General features: G+C 45.7%; 2 protein-coding genes across 3 annotated transcripts in view; both read left to right on the forward strand.

Moving 5' to 3' along the window:
* The window catches only part of LOC112116963 (protein FAM186B), an 8833-nt gene extending 4935 nt beyond the window's left edge, over window positions 1-3898 (forward strand). The window contains exons 5-7 of the mRNA XM_026659606.1: window positions 1322-1514; window positions 2843-3018; window positions 3709-3898. Coding sequence (XP_026515391.1) covers window positions 1322-1514; window positions 2843-3018; window positions 3709-3898 — 559 coding nt within the window. The remainder of the gene's footprint in view (window positions 1-1321; window positions 1515-2842; window positions 3019-3708) is intronic.
* Window positions 3899-21680: 17782 nt separating this feature from the next.
* The window catches only part of LIMA1 (LIM domain and actin binding 1), a 39090-nt gene continuing 37791 nt past the window's right edge, over window positions 21681-22979 (forward strand). For both annotated transcript variants that reach the window (XM_026659576.1, XM_026659577.1), the window contains exon 1: window positions 21681-21759. The gene's annotated coding sequence lies outside the window, so the exon portion shown is untranslated. The remainder of the gene's footprint in view (window positions 21760-22979) is intronic.

Here is a 22979-nt window from a genome sequence, read left to right on the forward strand (position 1 = left end):
AAGGAGGTTATCACTGAGACCCTGCACACTGATGTTGAGAGGCTGGCTCTCCTCTTCCACAAATACATCTCCTTCTGCCACCTCCAGCATGTCAGGTACCAACATATGCAGACTACTGTTATCCATGTGGGGCCAAATCCTTGCTAAGGACCTGTTCCTGCTGCCATCAAAGCCAATGTGAGCCTGTCCATTGAGTTCAGTGAGAGCAAGACTTTGCTCAGTCTTTACACAGGCAAAATTCCTATTGAAGCCAATGGGACAAATCCTGAGGTCCTTACTAAGCCCTTACTCAGACCACAGGCCTTGTGGCAGCTGGGGAATAAGTAAGGTGCAGACACACCTGGTTCATGCCCCCTCCCTTCCATGACTTGCCACAGACACAAACACACCCTGGAATATCTCTCCACCTGGGGCTTTTGTGAAAGAGCTCAAATAACGTCTTGCACCAGGGTATTCTCCAAAGGACAGCTGCTTTGCAGCCTCTTTGTTCGGGTGTTCCTCAGGGTAGCCAGGATGGGGTCCAGTGGATCAGATCCTGACTGGTGCTGAGCATGTGTAGCACTCATTAAAGTCTGCTTCTATTGAGCTCAGTGGTCAAACTCTCATTGATCTCAGTCAGACAGGATTGTGCAAAGTGTGCTCAGCATCTCTCGGGATTTGGACCTAGCTCAGCAATAGACAGACCATTTCCTTTACTTCTATGGCAGTTCTGGGTGGTTGGTGCCTCTTGGGATTTGTCCCAAAAATCAATCAAATTAGCTTATAAACTTTTTTTTTTTTTTTGGAGGGTTGGAAGATAAAGGCTCAAAGCAGCACAAAGGAAACTACATGTGGTCTCATCACCTAGTGATCTGAGTGGGGTTTCCATGCTCCGAAATATCAGGGCTGAGATCCTTTGTACAGATCTGACAGAAAAACCTGGCCTCAAAATTACAGATGGGTCAAAGCCAGAACCATTCATCCCACCCCCAACCGTGAATTTTGGAAAAAAGGTAGTGATGAACTCAAGCCACAGTCCTTGGGTTTGGATTTCAAACACCCCAAAGGTCGAAAGTCTTGGATACAGGGTTGTGGTCTGGACCATCTCTAATTAAAAGAGATGCAAATGAGGTACTTCAACATCTAGAAATTAAGATAATAGGGCATTAGAAAAACTGAGATGGCTGGATGTATGGCTAGACAGAACCTTACATCCAAAGCACCCCTCAGTTTGCATATCCTTCCCCACTCCCCTGCTAACACAAATCAAACTACGTAAATAGGTTCTATTGTGGAGAAGAAACATTTCTCATAATTTAATTCCTTTTCTTTCTATTCCAAGACAAACCTTAATGTCCAGATTGGAAGCTGCCAGAGCTGTAAATAATGGTGCTGAGGTCCGGAACTTGTATACATATGTGGAGAGGGTGGATGCTTACCGGAAAAAGGTGCTACAGTGCTGGGTGGCCAAACAGAAAACAGCAGAGCAGACACGTCGACACTGCCTTGGCAAGATGATTTCCTTGTTTGCCCAGGTGAGCTTTTGGGCGAAGTTCTCTTCTTGGTTCCCACAGATGATCCTGCTGACATGACTGGCATAACCAAGAGAAGAGTGTGGCCCTTGGTTTTTATTGGTCACTTTTGTTTCTAAAATTAGAAATATCCAATGGGATAACAAGACAGAAAAACAGCGTTTAAGGGGCTAGGGTGAAATTTCCCCTGTGCAGAAATGCCAGCACAAGGCCTATGCCAAAGGCCCAAAGGGCATAAGTGGAACTTAAGTAATGCATCAGCCTTGCTCTGACTGTCTGCACAAGAGTGGATGTCACCTTTACTGATGTTTCCCATCTATCCTTGAATCCTAGTCTTCCAGGGAGTGGGAAAGGTGTTGAGGATCAATTGTGGTTGCAAAGAAGAGGGCTGGTCCGGAGATTAGGGTACTAGTTTCAGACTTGGTTCAAGTCCCTGCTCGGCCACAGACTTCCTGGGTGACCTTGGGCAAGTCACTTAGCATCGCTGTGCCTCAGATACCCATTTGCAAACAGGATAATAACTACCCTACAGGGGTGCTCAGAGGACGAATACATTAAAGATTGTTAGGTGCTCAGGTACTATGGTAATGGAGGCCAGATAAATACTTTGCCTTCAATTGAAAGGAGCTGGAGAAAGGCAAAATGTTATTATGCCTGATACTGAGTAGCATGCTCACTGCCTGTAGCCTCCAGAAAAGCCAACAGGAGTTGTGGGTGCTCGGCAGCTTTCTGGGATTTGAAATAATTAATAAATCCCTGTAAAAAAAAATTTAAAGTGCCACCTTCTCCTCTTTTAAATCCCTCCATAAAACCTACCTCTGCCATGATGCCTAAATATCACTGTCACCTGGCATTGGTTAGGCAAGTGGCGAACTAAGGCTTCTGCTTTTATTTTATGCTAACCTTTGATTTATTGTTCCCTCGTCCCATCAAATCCGCTCCCTACCCCATTTGTCTGCTGTGTCCATCTGTTGCATCCTAATAGCTAGATTGTGAGCTCTCTGGGGCAGGGACTGTCTCTTTGGTACTTGCCTATAATTACTATAATATCTCTACTATTCTTTTACTAATGATTACAAACTCCAATCCTTATGTTCTTACTCAGACAAACTCCTACTGGCAGAGGATTTAGATATTATTATTATTATTATTATTATTTATTATTACCAGTGTATAGATTAATTGGACCTGATTCTCCTCTCCCCAACCCAGTTTTATCCCTTGTAGCCCCTTTTGATTTCAGTCAGGTTATTTCTGAATGTGAGCGAGAGAAGGGAGAGGGGAAGCACTGGCAGCAGGAGGACAGCTCCTTTTCTTTGTTGTTCCATTAGCTCCGCCTGAGCTCTGAACTCCACCTCAACAGCCCATCCCCACTCGTGATCAAAGCAGTGGATGAAATGAAGGAGTTCCCATCCTCAGCCCATGCCAGATCCAAATCCCCTGGCTATCCAAGCCCCCTGGCAAGTGTGAAGAAAGTCAGAGACTTTATGCATCCAGCTGGAGTCAGGTATATGGGGGTCTGAAAATGTTCAAGGCAGCCCTTATTAACACACCCTGCCTTGCTACAGCCCCAAATTGTGGTCTGATGCTCAGGTCCTCATTATGGTGATCCTGTGAGGTGCTGGTTGCTTCCTCTAAGAGGCTGAGCACCTACAACTCTCACTGACTTTTGAGGGTGCTCAACTTCTACCAGAATCAAGCTCCAAGAGCCCCAGCATTCCACTTGGCCTCTCCCCCTTTTCACTGTCTTCCCTCTTTCAAGACCTCCAGCCAGAGTAAGACATACCCTCTGTTCCCATCTTGGCTGTTTCAGCTTTTCCCTTCCTCTCTGTACTTGCTCTGTGGCTACGCAGAGGACTTCAGTCTCCAGGGCAGTCAACCACCAGCTGAAGCCCAATCCTGCTGAGCACCTCAATTGCTACTGAGCCAAGTCCTGTCATTGACTCAAGCAAACTCCCTTTGGAGTCTAATCCTGAGAGGCACTTCTCACTTCCATCTCCCACTGAAGTTCTCAGAACACTGGGCCACTTATGTCGGTGCTTAAATATGGGTTTAAATGCTTAGCTTTAGCACTTGTTTGTACATTCTGGGTTGAGTCAGGAGCCCATGGCTTGGCCCATCACATTACTGTGTTAATAGGTTTGTAGCTGAGTAGTTTTTATTGCTTCCAAATGACTGTGTTCTTGTGCTCCTGCAGTGAGCAGGTTTGTGACCAGATAGAGTCAGTATGGAGGACCGATGTCATCTCTCACAGTTTTCCTATCGTTCCAAAACCCCATGTGTCACTGCTCTGGTCCCAGGCTGGTTTCCCAGATATCCCTAGATTTCTGGAACTGGACGTGAGCTCAGTTAGGAGCAAACCCCTTAAGTCTCTACAGACACGGTAAGCAGCCTAACATTTTATTTTACTTCAGTCTGCAGGATGAACCATGTTATAATAATATGACTGTGTCAATCTCTAATTCCCTCTTTCCAAAGACCTCACCAAGCTTTGCAAATATTAATGAGTTAAACTTCCGGGTGAGTTAGGGAAACATCTGTATTCCCATTTTACAGATGGGGAAAATGAGGCACAGAGGGAAAAGCAAGTCAGTATCAGAGCCTGAAATAGAACCCAGCTCTTGTGATGCCCATCCAGGTGCTCTAACCATTAGAGCATCCTACACCTCTCTGCATGCTGAATGGGATTTCTTTTTTGACTGAAGCCACTCGGTCTCCTTGGTTTTATGCTGCAGAAAGAGCTGTATTTGAGCAGGGGGTGAGCAAAGGAAGGTGAGAGAGGGCCTTTGGGGGAGAGGAGGGAGGCAGGATGCAAATGTGCTATGAGTGGAGGCCAAGAAGAAGGCCAAAATATTATTTTCAGACACAACATTAGAGATGTAAGAGTTCCCTTGATACTTGCACATGGATACACCTATCAGAGTAACCAGGAGTAATGGGTGCACACTGAGCTAACAAAATTACCTTAGCATTACATACTAATAACAGCCCAGCTAGCTCCCCACCACATGGCCTGTGTATCCACCTCTCATCCACACCACACTGCTTGTGTTCCCCCACAGCCAGATGTCGCTGTGCCCTGCTAGCTCAGTGTGTGTGTTTCTCCCCCCTGCCAAAAGCTTTGGCAGAGTGCTGATGTTTCCTTCTTCCAGGAACTTCTTAGAACTTCTGCACAGCCTGTTGCTGCAGGTTCACATGCTGCAGGTCCTGGCTCCTGCTGGTTGTGCTCAAAGCTACCTGAGCAGGGGACAAGACTCATTCCTGTGAATGGGGGAGGAGCACCCCAAAATGTGAGGAATTACCACATTTTTTTAGCTGAGAAAGGCAAGCCATTTGTTCCCCATGACCCTCAAGATCTAAAAAGCTTGCATGGATTAAAATGACCAGCTATGCTCATGCAAATCCAGACAGTTGTGGGGCTTTGGGCTTCAGAACTGTCTCCTCTACAGCCAACCTAGCCTCTCTGCCTCCTTCTGTCCCGATCAATGTCACTTTGGCTACCATGGCACTTCTGCCCCTCTCCATAGCAAGCCAAAGACCACAGGGCAAACCCCTAAAGCTAGGCAGGAATATGATTAAAAAAAAACTTTCCCCGCTCACAGACAAGTAGAGATGCTCGTTGAATCCAGGGCCAAAGCAGCAGATGATATGGGGTGAAAATGTGACCCTTATCTCTCATGATTTGTGGTCACATTGCTGCTACCTTTGTCTGGGCTAGAGAGTTGAGTTAATCTCCCTTCCTGACTCTCTTCATGAGTGGCCTGTAGGTGTCACTGTTTAGTCACACAAAGCTTAAAGCATCCTTGTGTTCAGAATGACACTGCCTGCATTGAATTTGTATCCCCAACCTTTAACCTTGTTTAATTGCTACACACACATGCATGGAATCTCATTACATTTACTCATTTAAACTGATCTGATGATTCAAGGATGCAAGGGAGTTGAGTGGAAAGTACCTCTGGAAGAAAACAGCAGAACTGGGCTCACCTTCTCCAACATTCACCGAGTGCCTTTTATCCAAACATTGTTTACAAACCATATGGCCACAGTACCCATAGAATCCAGTCACCTTTGGGGTGGAGGGCAGCAGTCAGGCTGTACAGCATCAGGTGTGGGGTTTGGGAAATGTTTGGGAAACCCTGACTCTTGTGAAAAGTGCCAAGATCTTCTTGGCCCTACTCCATTTAACATTTGTATCAATAACCTGAAAGAAAACATTAAATCATCACTGATAAAGTTTGCAGATGACACCAAAATTGGGGGAGTGGTAGATAATGAAGGGGACAGGTCACTGATATAGAGTGATCAAGCTGGGCTCAAGCAAACACTATGCCTTTTAATATGGCTAAATGTAAATGTATACATGTAGGAACAAAAAATGTAGGCCATACTTACAGGATGAAGGACTCTACCCTGAGAAGCAGTGACTCTGAAAAAGATTTGGGGTTCGTAGTGGAGATAATCAGCTGAACATGAGCTTCTACTGTGACACTGTGGCCAAAAGAGCTAATGTGCTCATTGGGTGCATAACCAGGGGACCCTCAAGTGGCAGTAAACAGGTTATTTTGCCTCTACATATGGCACTGGTGTGACCACTGCTGGAATACTGTGTTCAGTTCTGGTGCCAGCAATACAAGAGGATGTTGATAAATTAGAGTGGGTTTAGAGAAGTGTCACAAGAGTTATTAAAGGATTAGAAAACATGCTTTATAGTGATAGACTCCAGGAGCTCAATCTATTTAGCTTAACAAAGAGAAGGTTAAGAGGAGACTTGATCACAGTCTATAAGTACCTACCTGGGGAACAAATATTTAATAATGGGCTCTACAGTCTATCAGAGAAATGTATAAAAAGATCCAATGGTTGGAAGTTGAAGCTAGATAAATTCAGACTGGAAATAAACTGTACATTTTTAACAGACAAAAACAATTAACCATTGGAACACTTTACCAATGGTTGTGGTGGATTCTCCATCACTGACAATTTTTGAATCAAGACTAGATGTTCTTCAAAGAGATATGCTGTAGAAATTATTTTTGGGAAGTTCTCTGGCCTGTGTTATACCGGAGATCAGACTAGATGACCAAAATGGTCCCTTTTGCCTTGGAATCTATGAATCTATAATGTCCATGCAGAGCAGGCAGTATCCATGGATTCAAGGCTTCCTCTGAAAGCTCCCCACATAGTAAAGTGTATGATAACCAGGTCACCTGCCTTGGAAGGGGCCTGCAGAGTCCTTTGGTGTTGGAATCCATCATTCTAGTTATTTCAATATTGATGCTCATATTACAAAACTGTGGATAAACCTTCTGAGGGTAATGAGAGTATCAGTCTGGTGGGACTGGGAATGAATCTTACCAGCTGCAAGAAGCAAACACAATAGAAAAACAGACATGCCTAGCTCCTATGCTCAGATCTCACTGACATTCTGCATACCCAGCTGGAGGGGCAGAGGGAAATGGTGCTTCTTAGGTGGGTTTTACAGGGCAAGAAATCTGAGGTTTTTCTCTGTTAGATGTTCACATAGTGGTAGAGCAGGAAAGGATTCCACAAGCTGGAGGGCAAACTGGGAGGGACTGAGGAGTTATTTGGGATCCAGTGGATTTTGTGTTGGTGAAAGATGCAGATTTGTAGCTCTGGAGGCTAAATAGGCATTTCAGGACCAGGTTTTTTACTTTACACACACACACACTCTCTCTCTCTCCTGTCCTTCAGTGCTTGGCCTGTCTGTGAATATTGCCTGCAATTATCATAAATTCTCAGTGGGGGCAGGACCTGAGTTACAGTGAGTTGAGTAATCAAAGTCCATTTAAGAGATTAGGTTCCTGCACAGGCTGTGGGCTCCAGCTGGCACAGTTCAGTGCAAGTTTCACTGACCAGTGTCTCTAAGACATGTGCATAAGAATGAGAGAGAAGCAAATTTAAGTGGAATAAAAACAGCACAAGAAATGATAGCAAAATATGCAGACCATGTGAAATGTTACCGTCTGGCTCTGTCATGGCATCCAGTGGACACGAAGGGGATTTCTGACTGAGTGTGACCTTAGATTGTCAGGTGGGTGAGGTAATATCTTTTATTGGACCAACTTCTGTTGATGAAAGAGACAAGCTCTCAAGCTACACAGAGCTCTTCTTCAAGTCTGGGAAAGGTACTAGAAGTGTGCTAGCTAAATACAAGATTGAATAGATAGTTTAGTATAAATAGTTAGCACATGTTATAAGGGACCGTTCACGGTAAACTGTAAGATTTGGCTGTGTGAGATTAAAATACCTTTCAGAGCTTGATTTGCTGTGACATTTGAGGTGTGTCTTTACAGCCCATGGCAGTGAGCCTCCCAGCCCGGGTCTCATGCTAGCGCTCTAAAAAAAGCTGTGTAGACAACAGCACTTTGAAGTTGTGGCTCAGGCTCTGAAGCTCACTCTCCCTAGGTTCAGAGCCTTAGCTCCTGCCCAAGCCACAGTTTCAAAGCACTCACTACACAGCTGTTTTTAGAGCGCTATTGTGAGCCCCTTTAGCCCATGTCTGTTGACTTCGGCTGGGAGGCTCACTTCCACAGGCTGTGTAGATATATCCTCAGTGATGCTGTGTACCTAATGGCTAGAGCCTGGGATCAGGATCCTGTTCTATGTTCTCATTTACTGTGCACACCAGATGTAATAAGGCTTATCACTTTTCATCTTCAAGGTGCTTTGCAAACATTAACCTATTAATCCTCACACACCCGCTGTGTGGCAGTTAAGTATTATCCCCGTTTTACAGATCTGTCTTTATCCACAGAATCTGTTCATGAATTTCTAGTACACCCCCTACCACAGTGTCAAGGTATCAAAATAATGAAGAAACAGAGTCAAGAGAGGTTACAGCCTGATTTTCAGAAATGCTGAGCACCCGTAACTCCAGCTGAACCTGCAGGTGCTCAGCATTTCTGAAAATCAACCCCTAAGTATCTAAGGGAGTTGATGTCAGCACTAGGATTAGACATCACCATTTCCTAATGGCCAGGCCTGCATTCTGACCATTAGACCATCCCATACTATTTAAAGGCCTGACTCTGTAAGGTGCTGAGTGTTCTTAGCACCCAAATAAACCAGTCCGTGTTGCAGTCAATCAACACTTTGCAGGATTGGTCCTTTTGTTTGTACATATCAGTCACTAATGCCCCTAGTTCTTACATACATACAACCTCATTGACTTTAGATGCAGCAGGTGTGCAGGACTGGGCTCTGCATAGCTATTAAATAATTCGTATTTTGTAACAATAAGCCTGTCTTCTTTTTTTTTTAGAATCCAGAACCTTCCCAGATGGAAAACATATGGACACAAGTAAAAACCCATGTAAATATAGGATAGTCCAGATGCAGTTTAATGCACAACAGAAATGTATGTAGAAAGCAAATAAAGTATATTTTTGTGTTTATTTCATGGCCATGTGCCTTTACTGTAAGACTGCAGTTTATGTTCCAGTCTGTTGAGGCTGGGATTGTCAAAGGCTCCTAAGGGAGTTCCATTGAATTCTCAACTTCCGTTGGACTCCAGTCCTTCCACTGAATTTCTGTTCCTGCTCAGGAATGTGCCCCTCCACCCCCCTGGGCCTTCTCTTATTAGCTGAATAAGGGGCTGCAACAGAAACAATTGCACCTTCTGCCCGTGTGTGTTACAGAGCAAAATTCATGTGCTCTATATACTGAAATCAAGAGGTTATATAGTGAAAGGGACTGAATGGCAAGGTGAAAAGCTGTGCTTTTCAGGCAAGCATTAACTTGATATAGATTTGGGCTGGACTATAGCAAGCTTTATCTCATTTTGGTGGGTTGAGGTGACTGATAAGGGGAGGAATACCAATGGCAGAGCCAGGGCTAGAACTCAGGAGTTCTGATCTCCTAGCCCTGCTTGTTTCAGAGTAGCAGCCGTGTTAGTCTGTAGCCGCAAAAAGAACAGGAGTACTTGTGGCACCTTAGAGACTAACAAATTTATTTGAGCATAAGCTTTCGTGGGCTGCATCCCACTCTTCGGGATGCATCCGAAGAAGTGGGATGTAGCCCACGAAAGCTTATGCTCAAATAAATTTGTTAGTCTCTAAGGTGCCACAAGTACTCCTGTTCTTTTAGCGCTGCTTGGCCACTCTATCAGAGTTGCATTTATTTGCATAGAGGTATGGGGTTGTGTCATGTATTCCTTAGTAGAGGACCTGGAACAATAGCATCTTCAGAACATCCTGACTACTGTGCTAGGGAAGTATGGTGATAAGGCTTGTGACATATGTATTTGAACCAAAAGCAAAATCTTTCAGTCATCAGAACCAATTGACTTGGGCCACGCATAGCTTTTTCAGCACCCCTCACATTCATTTTGCAAGAGGAAACTCCACCTCAAAGGAGCGCTGGGGGCAGAGCAACAGGAATTTGCTTCCAAAAGAGGCCAAAAGTTAAATACTGTAACTACCAGGCACTCTGACAAATGCAAATGACTAATAACTACTGTAGTCAGGAGGCCTGGAGTAGCTGAGATGGGATCAAGATAAATTACTGCTGGGTGTGACGTGAGATAGAATCACACTCCCAGCAGCCCTGAGGTTTTGGCTGCTCCCAGACACAATGGAAATGCATCCCTCCCAACCCTGCAGCTACTTATGTAGAGCTCTTTTCCTAATGTTCCACTTACACCTGTGAATATAAGAACGGCCATACCGGGTCAGACCAAGGGTCCATTCAGCCCAGCATCCTGTCTGCCGACAGTGGCCAATGCCAGGTGCCCCAGATGGAGTGAACCTAACAGGCAATGATCAAGTGCTCTCTTTCCTGCCATCCATCTCCAGACAAACAGAGGCTAGGGACACCATTCCTTACCCATCCTGGCTAATAGCCATTAATGGACTTAACCTCCATGAATTTATCTAGTTCTCTTTTAAACCCTGTTATAGTCCTAGCTTTCACAACCTCCTCAGGCAAGGAGTTCCACAGGTTGACTGTGCGCTGTGTGAAGAAGAACTTCCTTTTATTTGAAGTGCAGCCAAGCTCTGACATCTGGGCTGCAAGCTCTTCCAGGAGTCTCTCCCCATCTTAAACCATGCAGCTGAGTCTAACGTGGGTCACGGTGTGAGCTGATGTTACAGATGTGTTCTCCCTGCCTCTGGTGAGAAGCTCAGGTACATGGGCTGAGAGTACAGTATAAATACCTCCACAGCAGGGCAGCTTATACAGACTCTCCTGTTAGATGAAATGTCGGATCTACTCAAGCATGCGAGTGGCTTTGGGACAGGGACTGTCTGTTATGTATGTGTGCAGCACCTCGCTGTACAGGGCCTCTAGATGCTACTGCACCATAAAAGTAATAACAATAACTGTCTACTATGTGGGTTTGTGTCTAGCAGACCCCAGAGGAGGTAAGACCTGATAGCTGCACAGCTAAGCACTCCTTTAGCTGCAGTGGTCAGGTCCATTGTTCTTGGAACAGAAGGGTCCGAGTTCTGTCCCCTGAACAAACCTGTGGCATGCATGTAGCCACGCTGTGCAGTATGAATGATACGAAGTAGCCTGCCGGAGAGGTGAGCCCACAGCATTGTCTCTCCTCATCCCCCACTCAGTTGTGTGTGCTAGTGTAACCAATTAAGCAGCTAAAGCTTCTCTGGTGAACACAAGGCAAGCCTGGAGCTGTTGGGGGTTAGAGGGTACACACAGCATGGAAGGCAATGGACACTGGTTGTCTCCACCTGGTATTTGGGTACAATTCCCAGAAAAGCCTGGTGTCCACAAGCCTATCAGAAACATCTGGCTTGAAAACTCATTTTAAGGCAGGAAATTAATTTGGATGTTAAGCCATTTCCTTTCATCTCTATGGAGAGCAACTCTGGTGGCACGACAGCTGGAGAGCAGTATTTGGGAAATGCTGATTTTCATTAAGTTGCAGAGAGGAGAGAGAGAGGTCATGGAAAAGCCAGGGATCCCCTCTCTGCCCACAATGCAACTTAATGAAAAGGAAGAGAGGTTCCTGGAGTGGGAGCAATTTACAGCCAACACTTCTTATTGTTCTTCCCTCACCCTTAAATTCTCCTTTTTCCAGGTTCTTACATGAGACCCATTTCCAGCCTGTCAAAGAGCCTTTAAGGGGTTCAGAACCCAGCTCTGACCTGTGCCTGGTTTTCCGCTTAATTCATGGGACTTAGAGAACTGAGTGCATGTGATTGAGAGTCAGGGTTGATGAGAGATACAAGCAGCAGTTTGTTCTCAGTGGGAGAGGGAGCTGGAAGGAGTGTCTGAGTGCAGGAGTCTCTTGTGTCTGGCGTGTCGTGTAACTGGAGTCTAGGGAAGGACCAGCAGTGGGTTCCTGCTGGGGAGAAGCAGGAATTGCTTGGGAAGGATTAAGCCTTAGGGAGTGGACTGATTTGGTGGGAAGGAGCCCTGAGGGAACTCAAGCCAAAGGTGGAGGCTCAGAATGAAAGTGTTGCCTCTATCAGACTTTAACTCCACTTCCAATATTAATAAATGAGACCCTGGATGGGGGGACTGTGTGGAGCTGTACAAAGTGTGATTATACTGTAGAGTGGAGCTGTGGCAAGGGCTGTTGTAGAGAGAAGCTGCACCATCAAACAATCCCACAAGAGTCGTAACTGTAGCAAAGGTTTGCACAAAGCCTGTGGGAATGTCAGCTCTGTTTCTGGATCAGAGCTCCTGATGGATCATATGGTTGCATTTTCAGAAACTTCTATTACTGCTGGAGTAAATGGTTCACTTCCCAGGCAAAACCAGTCCCACTGCTGTGAGGTGGGTAACCCTGGCAGCCTTAAAGCTGATGAGCAGTAATTACAGTCTTATTCCAACATAGTTTAATACAAGGCAAACAGTTTAGAGGTCTGGCTCTAAGAGACAGCCCGGCAACAGCATTGAGCAATCAATCCACTTTGTCAGGTTCTGGGTACATCCAGCAACCGGGCAGTGCTGAAGTGTATATTCTGTGACAGATAAATTCAATTTAATGGATTTTCTCATCTTCTGCTCACTCTCCTCCCATGCCTCTGGACCACCCTCCTAAAACCACCACAGATGTACTAAGGGTTCTCTTTATCTGTTTAAAATGTATCTGTATAAAAAGTCTATATGGAGAAAGAGTGAGAGAATAATGAACTGGCTGGTGTGTATGTTCCCTATTGGTCTTTGCTGGATGGAACCAGAACAGTTCCATACTGTGGCATAGGCCCTGTCCTGCTAGCAGCTGATGGAGATTCTCCCTTAGCTCAAGCTGGGCTTTTGGAGCAGGAGGAGCTGAGCTCTGTCCCCAGGGCTGTTGTGAAATTCCAAATGGTCACAGTGTGCATCACCATGACAACAGTGAAGTGCTTGTTATTCTGTGGGTGTAATTGACACCACTTTATCTATGGCAGAGTTATAATGATCTCATACCAATCCAGATGGCAAAATGGCTACATCTTGGACATTAAAATGGTAACTGATTTCTACCATGGGTGTGTTACAGTGTTAACGCTGGCTACAGAGTGGGGGGACAAAGGCCAAATGGCAGGGGCAGCATGACAGGAAGCATGCTCTGTTGCTGCCCGTGCTGTACCAGTTCTGCCTCTGACATACATCAGTCTCTGGGGCTGTTAATTCAGCAATGGCACTAAAACAGAAAAAGCAAAGACATTTAGAGACAGTGGGTTCCCCCTCAGTCCACTAACTAGGACAGCCAGTGGGAGTTTTTCAGTATCAAACACCTCAGGAGCTGCTCTCCAGTGCTCAGGAGTCAAGGCAGCTACAGTGCCCCTCTGCCTTCTACTTAGGTTTCATCCAGGTCTGAGAACACTGAGGGAGGGGAGAGGGGAGAAGTAAGTAGTGAATCATGTTGAGAGGGAGCCGTGGGGGCAGGAGGGACAGGAACTGCAGTTACCAGATGCTGACTCATCATGCTTTTCCTCTTGGACCTTGCACGGTGAGCAGCCAGGAGGGAGATTAATGTTTAACCCCATTTAAGCTGATTTGACGAGGGGAAGGGGAAGAGTATTTCTCTCCCTGGAGCCACTGTTCTGTTTGTACCACAGAGATGAGGGCCTGGTGGCTGAATGGGTTTTGTCATACAACATAATCCAAAGAGCACAATCCAACTGATAAACTCCAGAAGGAAAGAGGGGAAATCAACAGCATTAACATTTTGGCCTCCATTTTCACGGTTTACTGGCCACACAAATATAGCTGGAGGATAGACAGACAAACACTGTAAAGAAGAAAAGTAACGAAAAGCTCTCTTCGCTTGCCAGCAACCCACATTATCAATGATGATCCATTCAGAAACAGGACCCCCAGAACCACCTGAACCCCAGCCTTCTCTGGCTTGTAGCATTTACAGTGTGGAGATCGGAGCAGGGCTCACGGGCTCTGCTGCAGGACCCATTTCTGTGTGGCTTTCTTCGATAATTTGTGTCTCTGGAATAGCTCTCATTGTGCTGCAACTGGAAAGCGGTAATTGGGAAGTGCTGATTTTCATTCCATTGGAGGGATGAGGAGGACAGGGGGAAAAGTCAGGGATGTGTTCAGTGTAGTAGGCGAAGTCCATGGGGTGGGGGTGAAGGCAATAACATAGTGTCTAACCAAGATCACCCTTCTTCCTTGGATTGTCGGTCACTTTTTCTCCACCTTGAATTCTTCTTCCCAAGGTGAATGAAATCCTCACCTGACAGCCTCAGTCAGAAGGCAGATCTAGTAGATAAAGCACAGGATTGGGAGAACTCCGAGTTCTGTTCCCAACTCTAACACTGACTTACTGTATAACCTTTGGCAAGTCACTTCCCCTTCCTGTCCATCAGAACGCCCATTTGTAAAATGGGGATAATGTTGACCTGCCTCTCAGTCAATGATTGTTACCGAAGCACTCTGAGATCCATAGGTGGAAGTGCAGAGGCAAATCACTAGCGCAGGATTGTAATAAATCCGTGGCTAGCTAGGAGCCCTCTGCTGGGCACCACACTCTGGGAAAGATGTGGGGAAATTAGTGAAAGTCCAGAGGACAGCAACAAAAATGGTTAAAGATCTAGAAAACATGACCTATAAGGAAAGATTGAAAACAATTAGTTTGTTTAGTCTGAAGAAGAGAAGACTGAGGGGGGACATGATAACAGTGTTAAAGTACGTAAAAGGTTGTTATAAAGAGGAGGGTGGTAAATAATTCTTTTTATCCATTGAGGAGCAGGCAAGAAGTAATGGACTTAAATTGCAGCAAGGGAGATTTAAGTTAGACATTAGGAAAAACTTCCTAGTTGTAAGGGTAGTTAATCACTGGAACAAATTACCTAGGGAGGTTGTGGAATCTCCATCATTCTAGGTTAGACAAACATCTGTCAGGGATGGTATAGATAATACTTAGTCCTGCCTCAATGCAGGGGACTGGGCTAGATGACCTATTGAGGTCCCTTCCAGTCCTACATTTCTATGATTCTATGCTTGTCACAGTGCTGCTTGACACAGTCTCTTGGAACTTTGCAATAACAGAAATGGAACTCAAATTCCCCTTCTCCAAAAGGAAGAGCCCCTACCAAATGAGCTACAGAAGAATCACCATTAGCTGATAGCAGAATACAGCCTGTGAGGGCACTTTTCAGTACTTACGTTGTTTATCTTGTCAAGTAGAGGCCACACACCAGCCAAGTCCTTGCAGGGTGTTTCTGTATTTCCTTTTTATTTGCATAAACCACAAATTTCAGCTGAAAACCCTTCCATGAAGGTGTTTGCGCCATTCACTCCCAGTTTGGTCCCCTCCCCTCCCCCTGCACTGCATACTGTGCATATGGACAAGGGATTAAAGCAGAGCATAGAGAGAGACAATGAACCACTGGGTTAAATGGAGATCCAATAGCCATTAACAGTGACTTGAGACATGTGGCATTAAGGAGGTGGTAGTTTATTAGAGATTTACTTCGGCCTCCACTATAAAATGAAATGCGTACACTGGGAAAGAAATCAAAAGCTATGCCTGTCAGGCAGATCCGGCCTCTTTCTCAATCCCTCAGGAGGGCTGAGTGGAAAGGAAATCTGTAATTCATCATGCGAAAGTGACAGTATATGTTAGAGTTAAGGAGCCCATAGCAAGAAAGCACATGACAAAGGATGATTGGAACAGACTGGGGAACCTATCCGTCCATCCTTGCACTGCGACTCTGAAACGTTCTGTGTCTGAGGAAGGCTGGAATTTTTTCCCCAGGATGTAATAGTGGCTTTTGCTTTATTAACCTCTCACATGACTGGATATCTCAGACCAAATCCTTCATATGAAGGCCTAATTCTGAGGCTCTTTACCCTGCTCTGCCAGTATAATCATCATTTAAACCCATTGTAAGGCCCTGCCACTATACAGCTAGAGAAGTTGTAAAGGGAACTTAGTGTAAACAAGAATCAGCCCCTAATTAGTATTTATTCAGTCAAACTTCCTAAAATCTGCCTTGAGTTACACCCCTGTAAATCTGGAGTAACTCTAATGTTACTCTAGATTTGCAGGGTAAATATGGGATCAAGATGATCGTGGCAGATACGGGGCCAGCTTTCTGCTCTCTGTTATGCCCGAGCAGCTGTGCTGCAGTCAAGAATCTGGCTTGTGATAATATACAATGACTTTTGTATGTATTGCAATCAGTTAACTGGTTTGACTGTAAGATGCCATTGAACTTTTTCTCAATTGATTTTAGCTGGTAAAATTAAGATGTTGGTTAATTGGTTGATATTGCATTCTTGTAAGGAACGGTGGGCGGGGGCATACTCTATTTGCCTGAGTGTGGACTGAATAAGGACACTAGGATCTGATCCTGTGCTTGCTCTTTTATCTATGCTCCATAAAGAGTCAGTTTTAACTTCTTACACATGTTTTCTGGAGCACTATGTTTCCATCCTGCCTAGAACCTCTGATCTTCAGTCCCAAATCTGCACATGCTTTTCTGACATATGAGCTGTTTGAGAACTCTCCTGGGACTTTTTATACAGCCCTCCTGATTGCCACTGTAATGGTTGTTATGCTTGTTTTTCTGTTGCCTTGGCTCCATAAAAAGAGGAATGTACACACTGATAGAGACTGCTTGGAAATAAAGTAAAATTCCAGTTTAGTCACTGATTAAACCAGTGTTGGGAGGGACTTTTATGAAGTTAATTGACTGGGTGTAGTTCTAAGAAACAGAAAGGGCATCTAGGTGTTAGCACTGGCCATATCACTGAATGCTGCCCTCAAATCATAGCTGCCCAATTTTGCAGCATGCTGAGACCATCTTATAGGGAGCTGAACAGCCTCAACAACTGATTGGGAATCAATGAAAGGACTCAGCCTCCATCACAGAGTGCCAGCATATGTCAGGATTGACCCTAGGTGAAATATTAAACAGACTGTTGAGACAAAAATAAATATTGGTCTTGATTCTCCTCTCCCATGCCAATTAGGAAAAACTCTACTGAAGTCGATTGAATTCCACTGCTCTAAGAGTAATGTAAGAGGAGAATCCAGCCCAATTTAAAAAAACAAAACCCTGTTCCTATGTTACTGACTATACCTGAGATTGTTAATCCAGAACGAATGGTTAAAATCTCACTGAGTTTTCACCATTTATGATGATGTCATAAACAGATGGCCTGTTAGAGATTCATTAAAATCATTTATGAAAACAAATGAACATCACAGACACTTTACATTAAATTACATTAAAGCATGCAGTGCAAATTATACATATACCTCATCTAGGCAAACTTGTGTCTTGTTATGGCTGCCTCCTTGCACCCTCTCACCCCCTTCTTGTTGTGTGCCATGTCCCTTGTCACATCGATTTAGGGCCTGATCCTGCAAGCAGCTCTGGACAGATCTCTGCGCCCTCATGGAGCTCTTTTGAAGTCAATAGGGCTCCACATGGATGGAGAAGTCTACACATGTTGTACTATCATCAGGATTGGGGCTTTAGACTGTAAATTCTTTGGAACTGGGACTGACTTTTACTATATGTTTATATAATGGCCTGGAGTCCTAATTCTGATTGTGGCCTCTGAATGCTACTGTAATGCAAATAAGTAATGTGCTAAAAAGTATGTTTATCTTTTACTATTTGAGCAGTGAAACTAAACTCACCAATTTCACTTTCTGGTTCTTGTGCACTATCTCAAGTACCTTCTGTTTGGATTCCCAAGACTGCAGAGGAATCCTTAAATAAAAGATAATTATTTTAATTACAATGCTTAAAAATAATAACTTTTACATTTTTATATTTAAGGAGAATCATGGACTACTGCGCTCAGGGGAGGGGGTAAAATGGGATCCAGTGGGAGCCACCCCTCCTCCCAGCATCCCACTGGATCCACAACTGTGCAGGGGAAACCCAACAATTCTTAGGGCACTGGAACCCAGATGGTACCGCCCCTCCTTCCATGTGGGCTTTGGAGAAGACAGCAGAGAGGAGCCAGCCAGAGACTCCAACCAGTAGGGACAGAAGCAGCCAAAGCAGGGGGATCTTTGGTCCTGGGGACATGTGGAGAAGTTTCCACCATTTTGATTGGACTTTCTCTGTGCTGTGCTTCAGCTCCCCTACACCTTCAGTCTCTTCACTTCAGCTTTACTCTAGACCTGACCCTATTATCCTTTTCTCCCCTGCCCTGTCCCCCTCACCTCTTCCCTTTTCTTCCCATTTAGCTGATCCCCTCCTGAATAAACTCCCCTGCCCCAAAACAGTGATGGAATTTATATGCCATTTGCTGACATCACATTGTTCACTCTGCAGGGGTGTTCTACCCCTTCCCTGATCCTGTGTCTGTCTTGTCTATTTGGACTGTAAACTCTTCAGGGCAGCAACCACCTGTTACTGTGTGTTCATAGAGCACCTAGCACAAGGGGCCCCACTCTAGGTTGGCCCTTAAACATTACCATAATATACATTATTAATTATTATTAATAATCATAATAATAATAGAAGATGGATGCACAGATAAATGCAATCCCCATGGAAAAAATGTTCTTAAATTGGAGTTATTTGTTGAAGTAATTAATATAATATTATTATTAATGTAACCTTTAATTAAAATACATAACTACAGCATTACCATTGAAGAATGTATACATTAGAAAGACAGGAAATGACCAACTAAGGTAATTTACATAAACATGTTATTTCCTTTACATTTCATACATGTAATTAATAAGATTGACTTGAGCAAGTTTACCTTACAGATGCCGGTAACAGCCGTGACCTTCCTCCATCAAGACATTCTTACAAATGCTTTCAACATATAGATCACCCGTCTCTGTGTGTGTGTATTTGGTGATGTGTCTATCTTCTGTGTCAGAGTTCAGGTTGTTATTGGACTATGTAAGGTGCACATTTCAATACTGATATTACTGTAATTAATGTAAACTAGCTAGTAATTTCCTGTCTTCTTAGTGATTCGGGTGTGTAATGGTCTGTATTGTGTCTGAGTTACATTCATTTCTTCAACAACCTTAAGTCTAAGTTAACAAAGATTTTTGTGTGGGGGAATTTCCTTGTGTTTGTAAAATAAATATAAGGATCCTTGAAAGCTTCAGTTGGGTTGGCACAGGAAACGTTTGCCCCATCTAGGTCCCACTGGTGCTACAGAAATAATAATAATTTGAGGTGAGATTTTCAAAGGAGTCTGATGACTTTTCCACACTCAGAGTTGCACCAGTTCAACCAAATATGTGATTTTAAGCCCATTTGATTAAACTGATGCAAAAGGCTCTGAGAATGCTCTTATTTTGGTTTAAGCAGGCTTATATCAATTTAGTTTAAGTTGGTTAGGAACAGGTTTAAGCTAAACTGAAAGAACCTGCTCTTAGGATGAAATAAGAGCATCCACATGGGTTTGGATCAATTTATCTAAACCAGTTAAAATATGTGTGTAGATGAGGGTTAGAGAATCAATGTGTGAGATTATAATGCTAGTGAAAGATGCCAAATTAACAGCCCTGGAGACAAATTTGTCTCTTTATCTGCAGGACAGGCATGCATGGAACACAGCAAGGCAAGCTCCTCTCCTGCCCCCGCACTGCCCATGGTCCTCAGCCCCACCCTGGCAGGACCACATCTAGGTAGGAGAGGGGACTTTCCTCTCCCTGTCTACATTCAGCCCTTGGTTTCTTCTCTTAGGGTATGTCTCCACTGCAGTCTGCAGAGTTAACCCAGGTGACCTGGGTTAGCCTGGTCCTGATGTGAGCAACCCCTCTGCAAAGCACACTAGAATTGTTGCATCCACACTGGTGCTGCATACACTTGTGTGAGGCATTCAGACATCTGCAATCATGTTCTCTGCTTCTTAGCATGCACTAAGCTGTGTCACTCTATACATTATTTTGCAGTGTATTGTGGGAGAACTTGTCTGTCCTTCGTGGGCCTCTCTGTGGAAGTGCCCTTAGCTCACCAATCCAGAAAGGCGAACCACTCCCAGCTTGGCATGCTCTAGACTTCTGTCCATGGCCTCTTTTCCAGCCAGTGGTAAGGCATAGATACAACTCAGAATAATGACCTGTTCTAACTGTTGGCATTAATGTAATTCTCATTTTGGAACCAGGAGGCAGACACAGGGCATGAGACACGTGGGGTCATTTTGGCAGCAGCCTGTTGCCCTGAGAAAGTGGTGGTGTGCCTTGCTAAGGAGATCATGCAGACATGGAGCAGTGAAGACAACTGATACACGTTTTAATAGCTGTAAATCCTCCTATGCTGAATGATAGTTCTGGAGCAGGGCCACAAGCACAGAGTGATGGAATCACACTGTCACATAGACCTGGGACAACCAGCAATGGACCCAGAATTTCTGCACGAGGAAGGCCACCTTAGACTCCCAGGCAGGATGCCTGTGTTGGGGAGATTTGGAGCAGGGCAGACTAAACTTTATTTTTATTATTGATTTGGGCCTTTCCATTTATAACCGACAGAGAATGAAGAACTAGAGCAAAAGGGCAGCGAAACCTATGCCAAGGTTTTTATATAGATAAACATCTTGAGGAGCCACTCTGTTGGCTGAAGAGAGAGCACACACGTACCGTGCAAATGAAGATACACAAAACTGCCAACGTCTCAGTATTTAGTATAGGGAGAGGAATGCAGATTATCTTGTTTGGCTGCTGGAGAACTATCTACTTACAAGCAGAAAATTAAAAGCATCCAGCTGGCTAAACAATCACTCAGCCTCAGTTTTCTCTGATGTGCAGTTATTTTTTCCACTCTTGAATGCTACCTCCTCAAAGCTAATGAACCAATAAATAAAAGGTGGGAGATCATCTTTATTCATGGTTACTACTATCAGGCATTAGAGCAGCATTCCTTATGGTTTATAGTATTACTATTATTATTTATTTGTTTTATGGTAGCATGTGGAGCCCCACTCTTAACTGCATGGTGCTAGATGCTGCCCCCACACAGAGAGTTTCTGTGCAGAAGAGTTTACAATCTAAATAGGCAAGACAGACAAAGAATGGGAAAAAGGAAATATAATTATCTCCATTTTACAGGTGGGGAAATAGAGGCAGAGCTTGTGTGACTGGAAAAGAGCTGTGTAGCTCAAAAGTTTATCTCGCTCACCAACAGAAGTTGGTCCAATAAAAAGTATTACCTCACCCACCTTGGCCCAAGATCACACAGGGAATCTGTGGCAGAACTGGGAACTGTGTCTCAGTTTCCCCAAATCCAGTTGTTTATATGAGGGATTGGCACGAGGGCAGCTATATTGGTACAAAAATTCCCTAGCGCAGGCAGGGCCTCCTGGTGCTGCGGACTTTCCGCATTTCGGTGCAAAACCATCGATCACTCCAGGGCCACCTGGCACCAGGACTGGGGCCATCGTGAGCAGAGCTGGGCTAAGGACACAATCCATGAATCCAGAAACCCTCCTGTTAACCCTGGTGACCCCCTATGAAAGCTCGGTGTCAGGCCTCGTGTGCCAGGCAGCACGCAGCTAGGGGACACTCAGTCCTCTGCAAGGGGAGAGGAACAGAACAGGGAGAGATTACTGCGCATGTGCACAGAAGCTTTGCCAGAGAGGGGCGAGGGGAAAAAATGCGCATGCGCGCCTAGGGAGCGCGCCGGCGAGGTGGGCGCATGCGCGCAGGAGGACCCGGCCAGGGAGCCGGGGCGTGGCTAAGGCTTCTGGTTGGGGGTGGCTAGCGCCGGGAGGGGGTGTGGCCAAAGCTCCCCGGGCGAAGCTCCCTCCGCTGCTCTAGGTGCCGCCGCCGTCTCCTCAGCAGCGACAGGTGCGCGGCGCTGGTCCCGGTCGCCGCCCGGCACAGGTGGGTCGCTGGGGCCGCCTGGCCCGGCTCGGAGCCGCCTGGTTTCCCCTCAGGGGTCCGGTCCCCTGCGTGCTGCGGCGCCTGGGTCGGGTCCGGCCGAGGAACTGGGTCCCGGTCCGGCTCCCGCCTTCCCGTCCCGGGCCGGGCCGGTTCCCTCCCCGCCCCGCCCCCCCCCCCCGGCGGCGGGTTCGGATCCCGAGGCGGGCGGGTTCGGAGCCCGGATTCCCTCCGCGGTTCTGGCCCAGGCCGGCTCCCCGCGCAGCCCCTGAGGAGCGGTGTCGCCGGGGCCGGGTTGTGGGGCTGGGGCGCCCCGGGCCTTGCCCCCCCCCACCCCCGGCTCCTATCCCTGTGGCCTGCCGGGCCGACCTGCCCCCGTGCCCTGAGCGCCCTGCCGAAGCGGCGCTCCCCTGCCTGGCCGGCGGGCTCCCTTGGCGGGGCAGGCGCTGGCTCGGTCCCCTCCCGCGAGCACCTGTCCTAGGGGTCCGCTCCTACGGGTGTGGGAGGGCAGCCCCGGAGGCAGGCGGATCTGACAGGGCAGCCAGATGTGAGACGTACCCGCGCTTGTGCACCTGCCAGAGGCGCATGAATACGCACTGACATATGCCTTTTAAACCGTGGGTGTGCCTGGAGACGGGCTTGATCAAAACTGCATGCCTGCTTTATGCCCTGGATTCATTTCCTGCCCCACCTGAGTCCTGGAAATCGACTCGGTGAGCCCTAGGAGGAGGAAGCCGCTCTTCATGTCCACAGTGGGAATTGTCTGTGGAATGAGAGCTGGATATGTGACCCTTTGCTTTAGCTAGTTTAAAAAACTAAAAGTTTGTACTTCTCTAAAGCTGTGCTGTTATAGTAAATCAATGTCCTTAGGAGCTTTTGCTGTATAAAGTTCTCACAACTGCATAAATCTTGGATAGATTTGCCACCTCCACGTTCAACATGAAACAAAATTGAAATGGCTTCTTCATATTGTTACCCTGTTTGGCCTTAGTGGTCAGCTTAAAAAAACTCTGGAGTCTAGTAGGTGGTTCTAATTGGGTGTAGAAATTGGTGATAGTCAGGTATTTCTTTAATGCACTCTTCTTTATTTACAAAGAATGTATAAAGAATCAAGAAGCAGAAACCACTTTTTTTTTTAACTCACAGCCCCAAGCAGCCTGTACCCCAACCCAAAAACTTCTCCCCAGGTTTCTTCTAGGGTCAGCTGCATTCTTTCAACTGCT

Source organism: Terrapene carolina, unplaced genomic scaffold, assembly GCF_002925995.2.
Source record: "Terrapene carolina triunguis isolate 2854851 unplaced genomic scaffold, T_m_triunguis-2.0 Scaffold641, whole genome shotgun sequence".
Lineage (NCBI taxonomy): Eukaryota > Metazoa > Chordata > Testudines > Emydidae > Terrapene > Terrapene triunguis.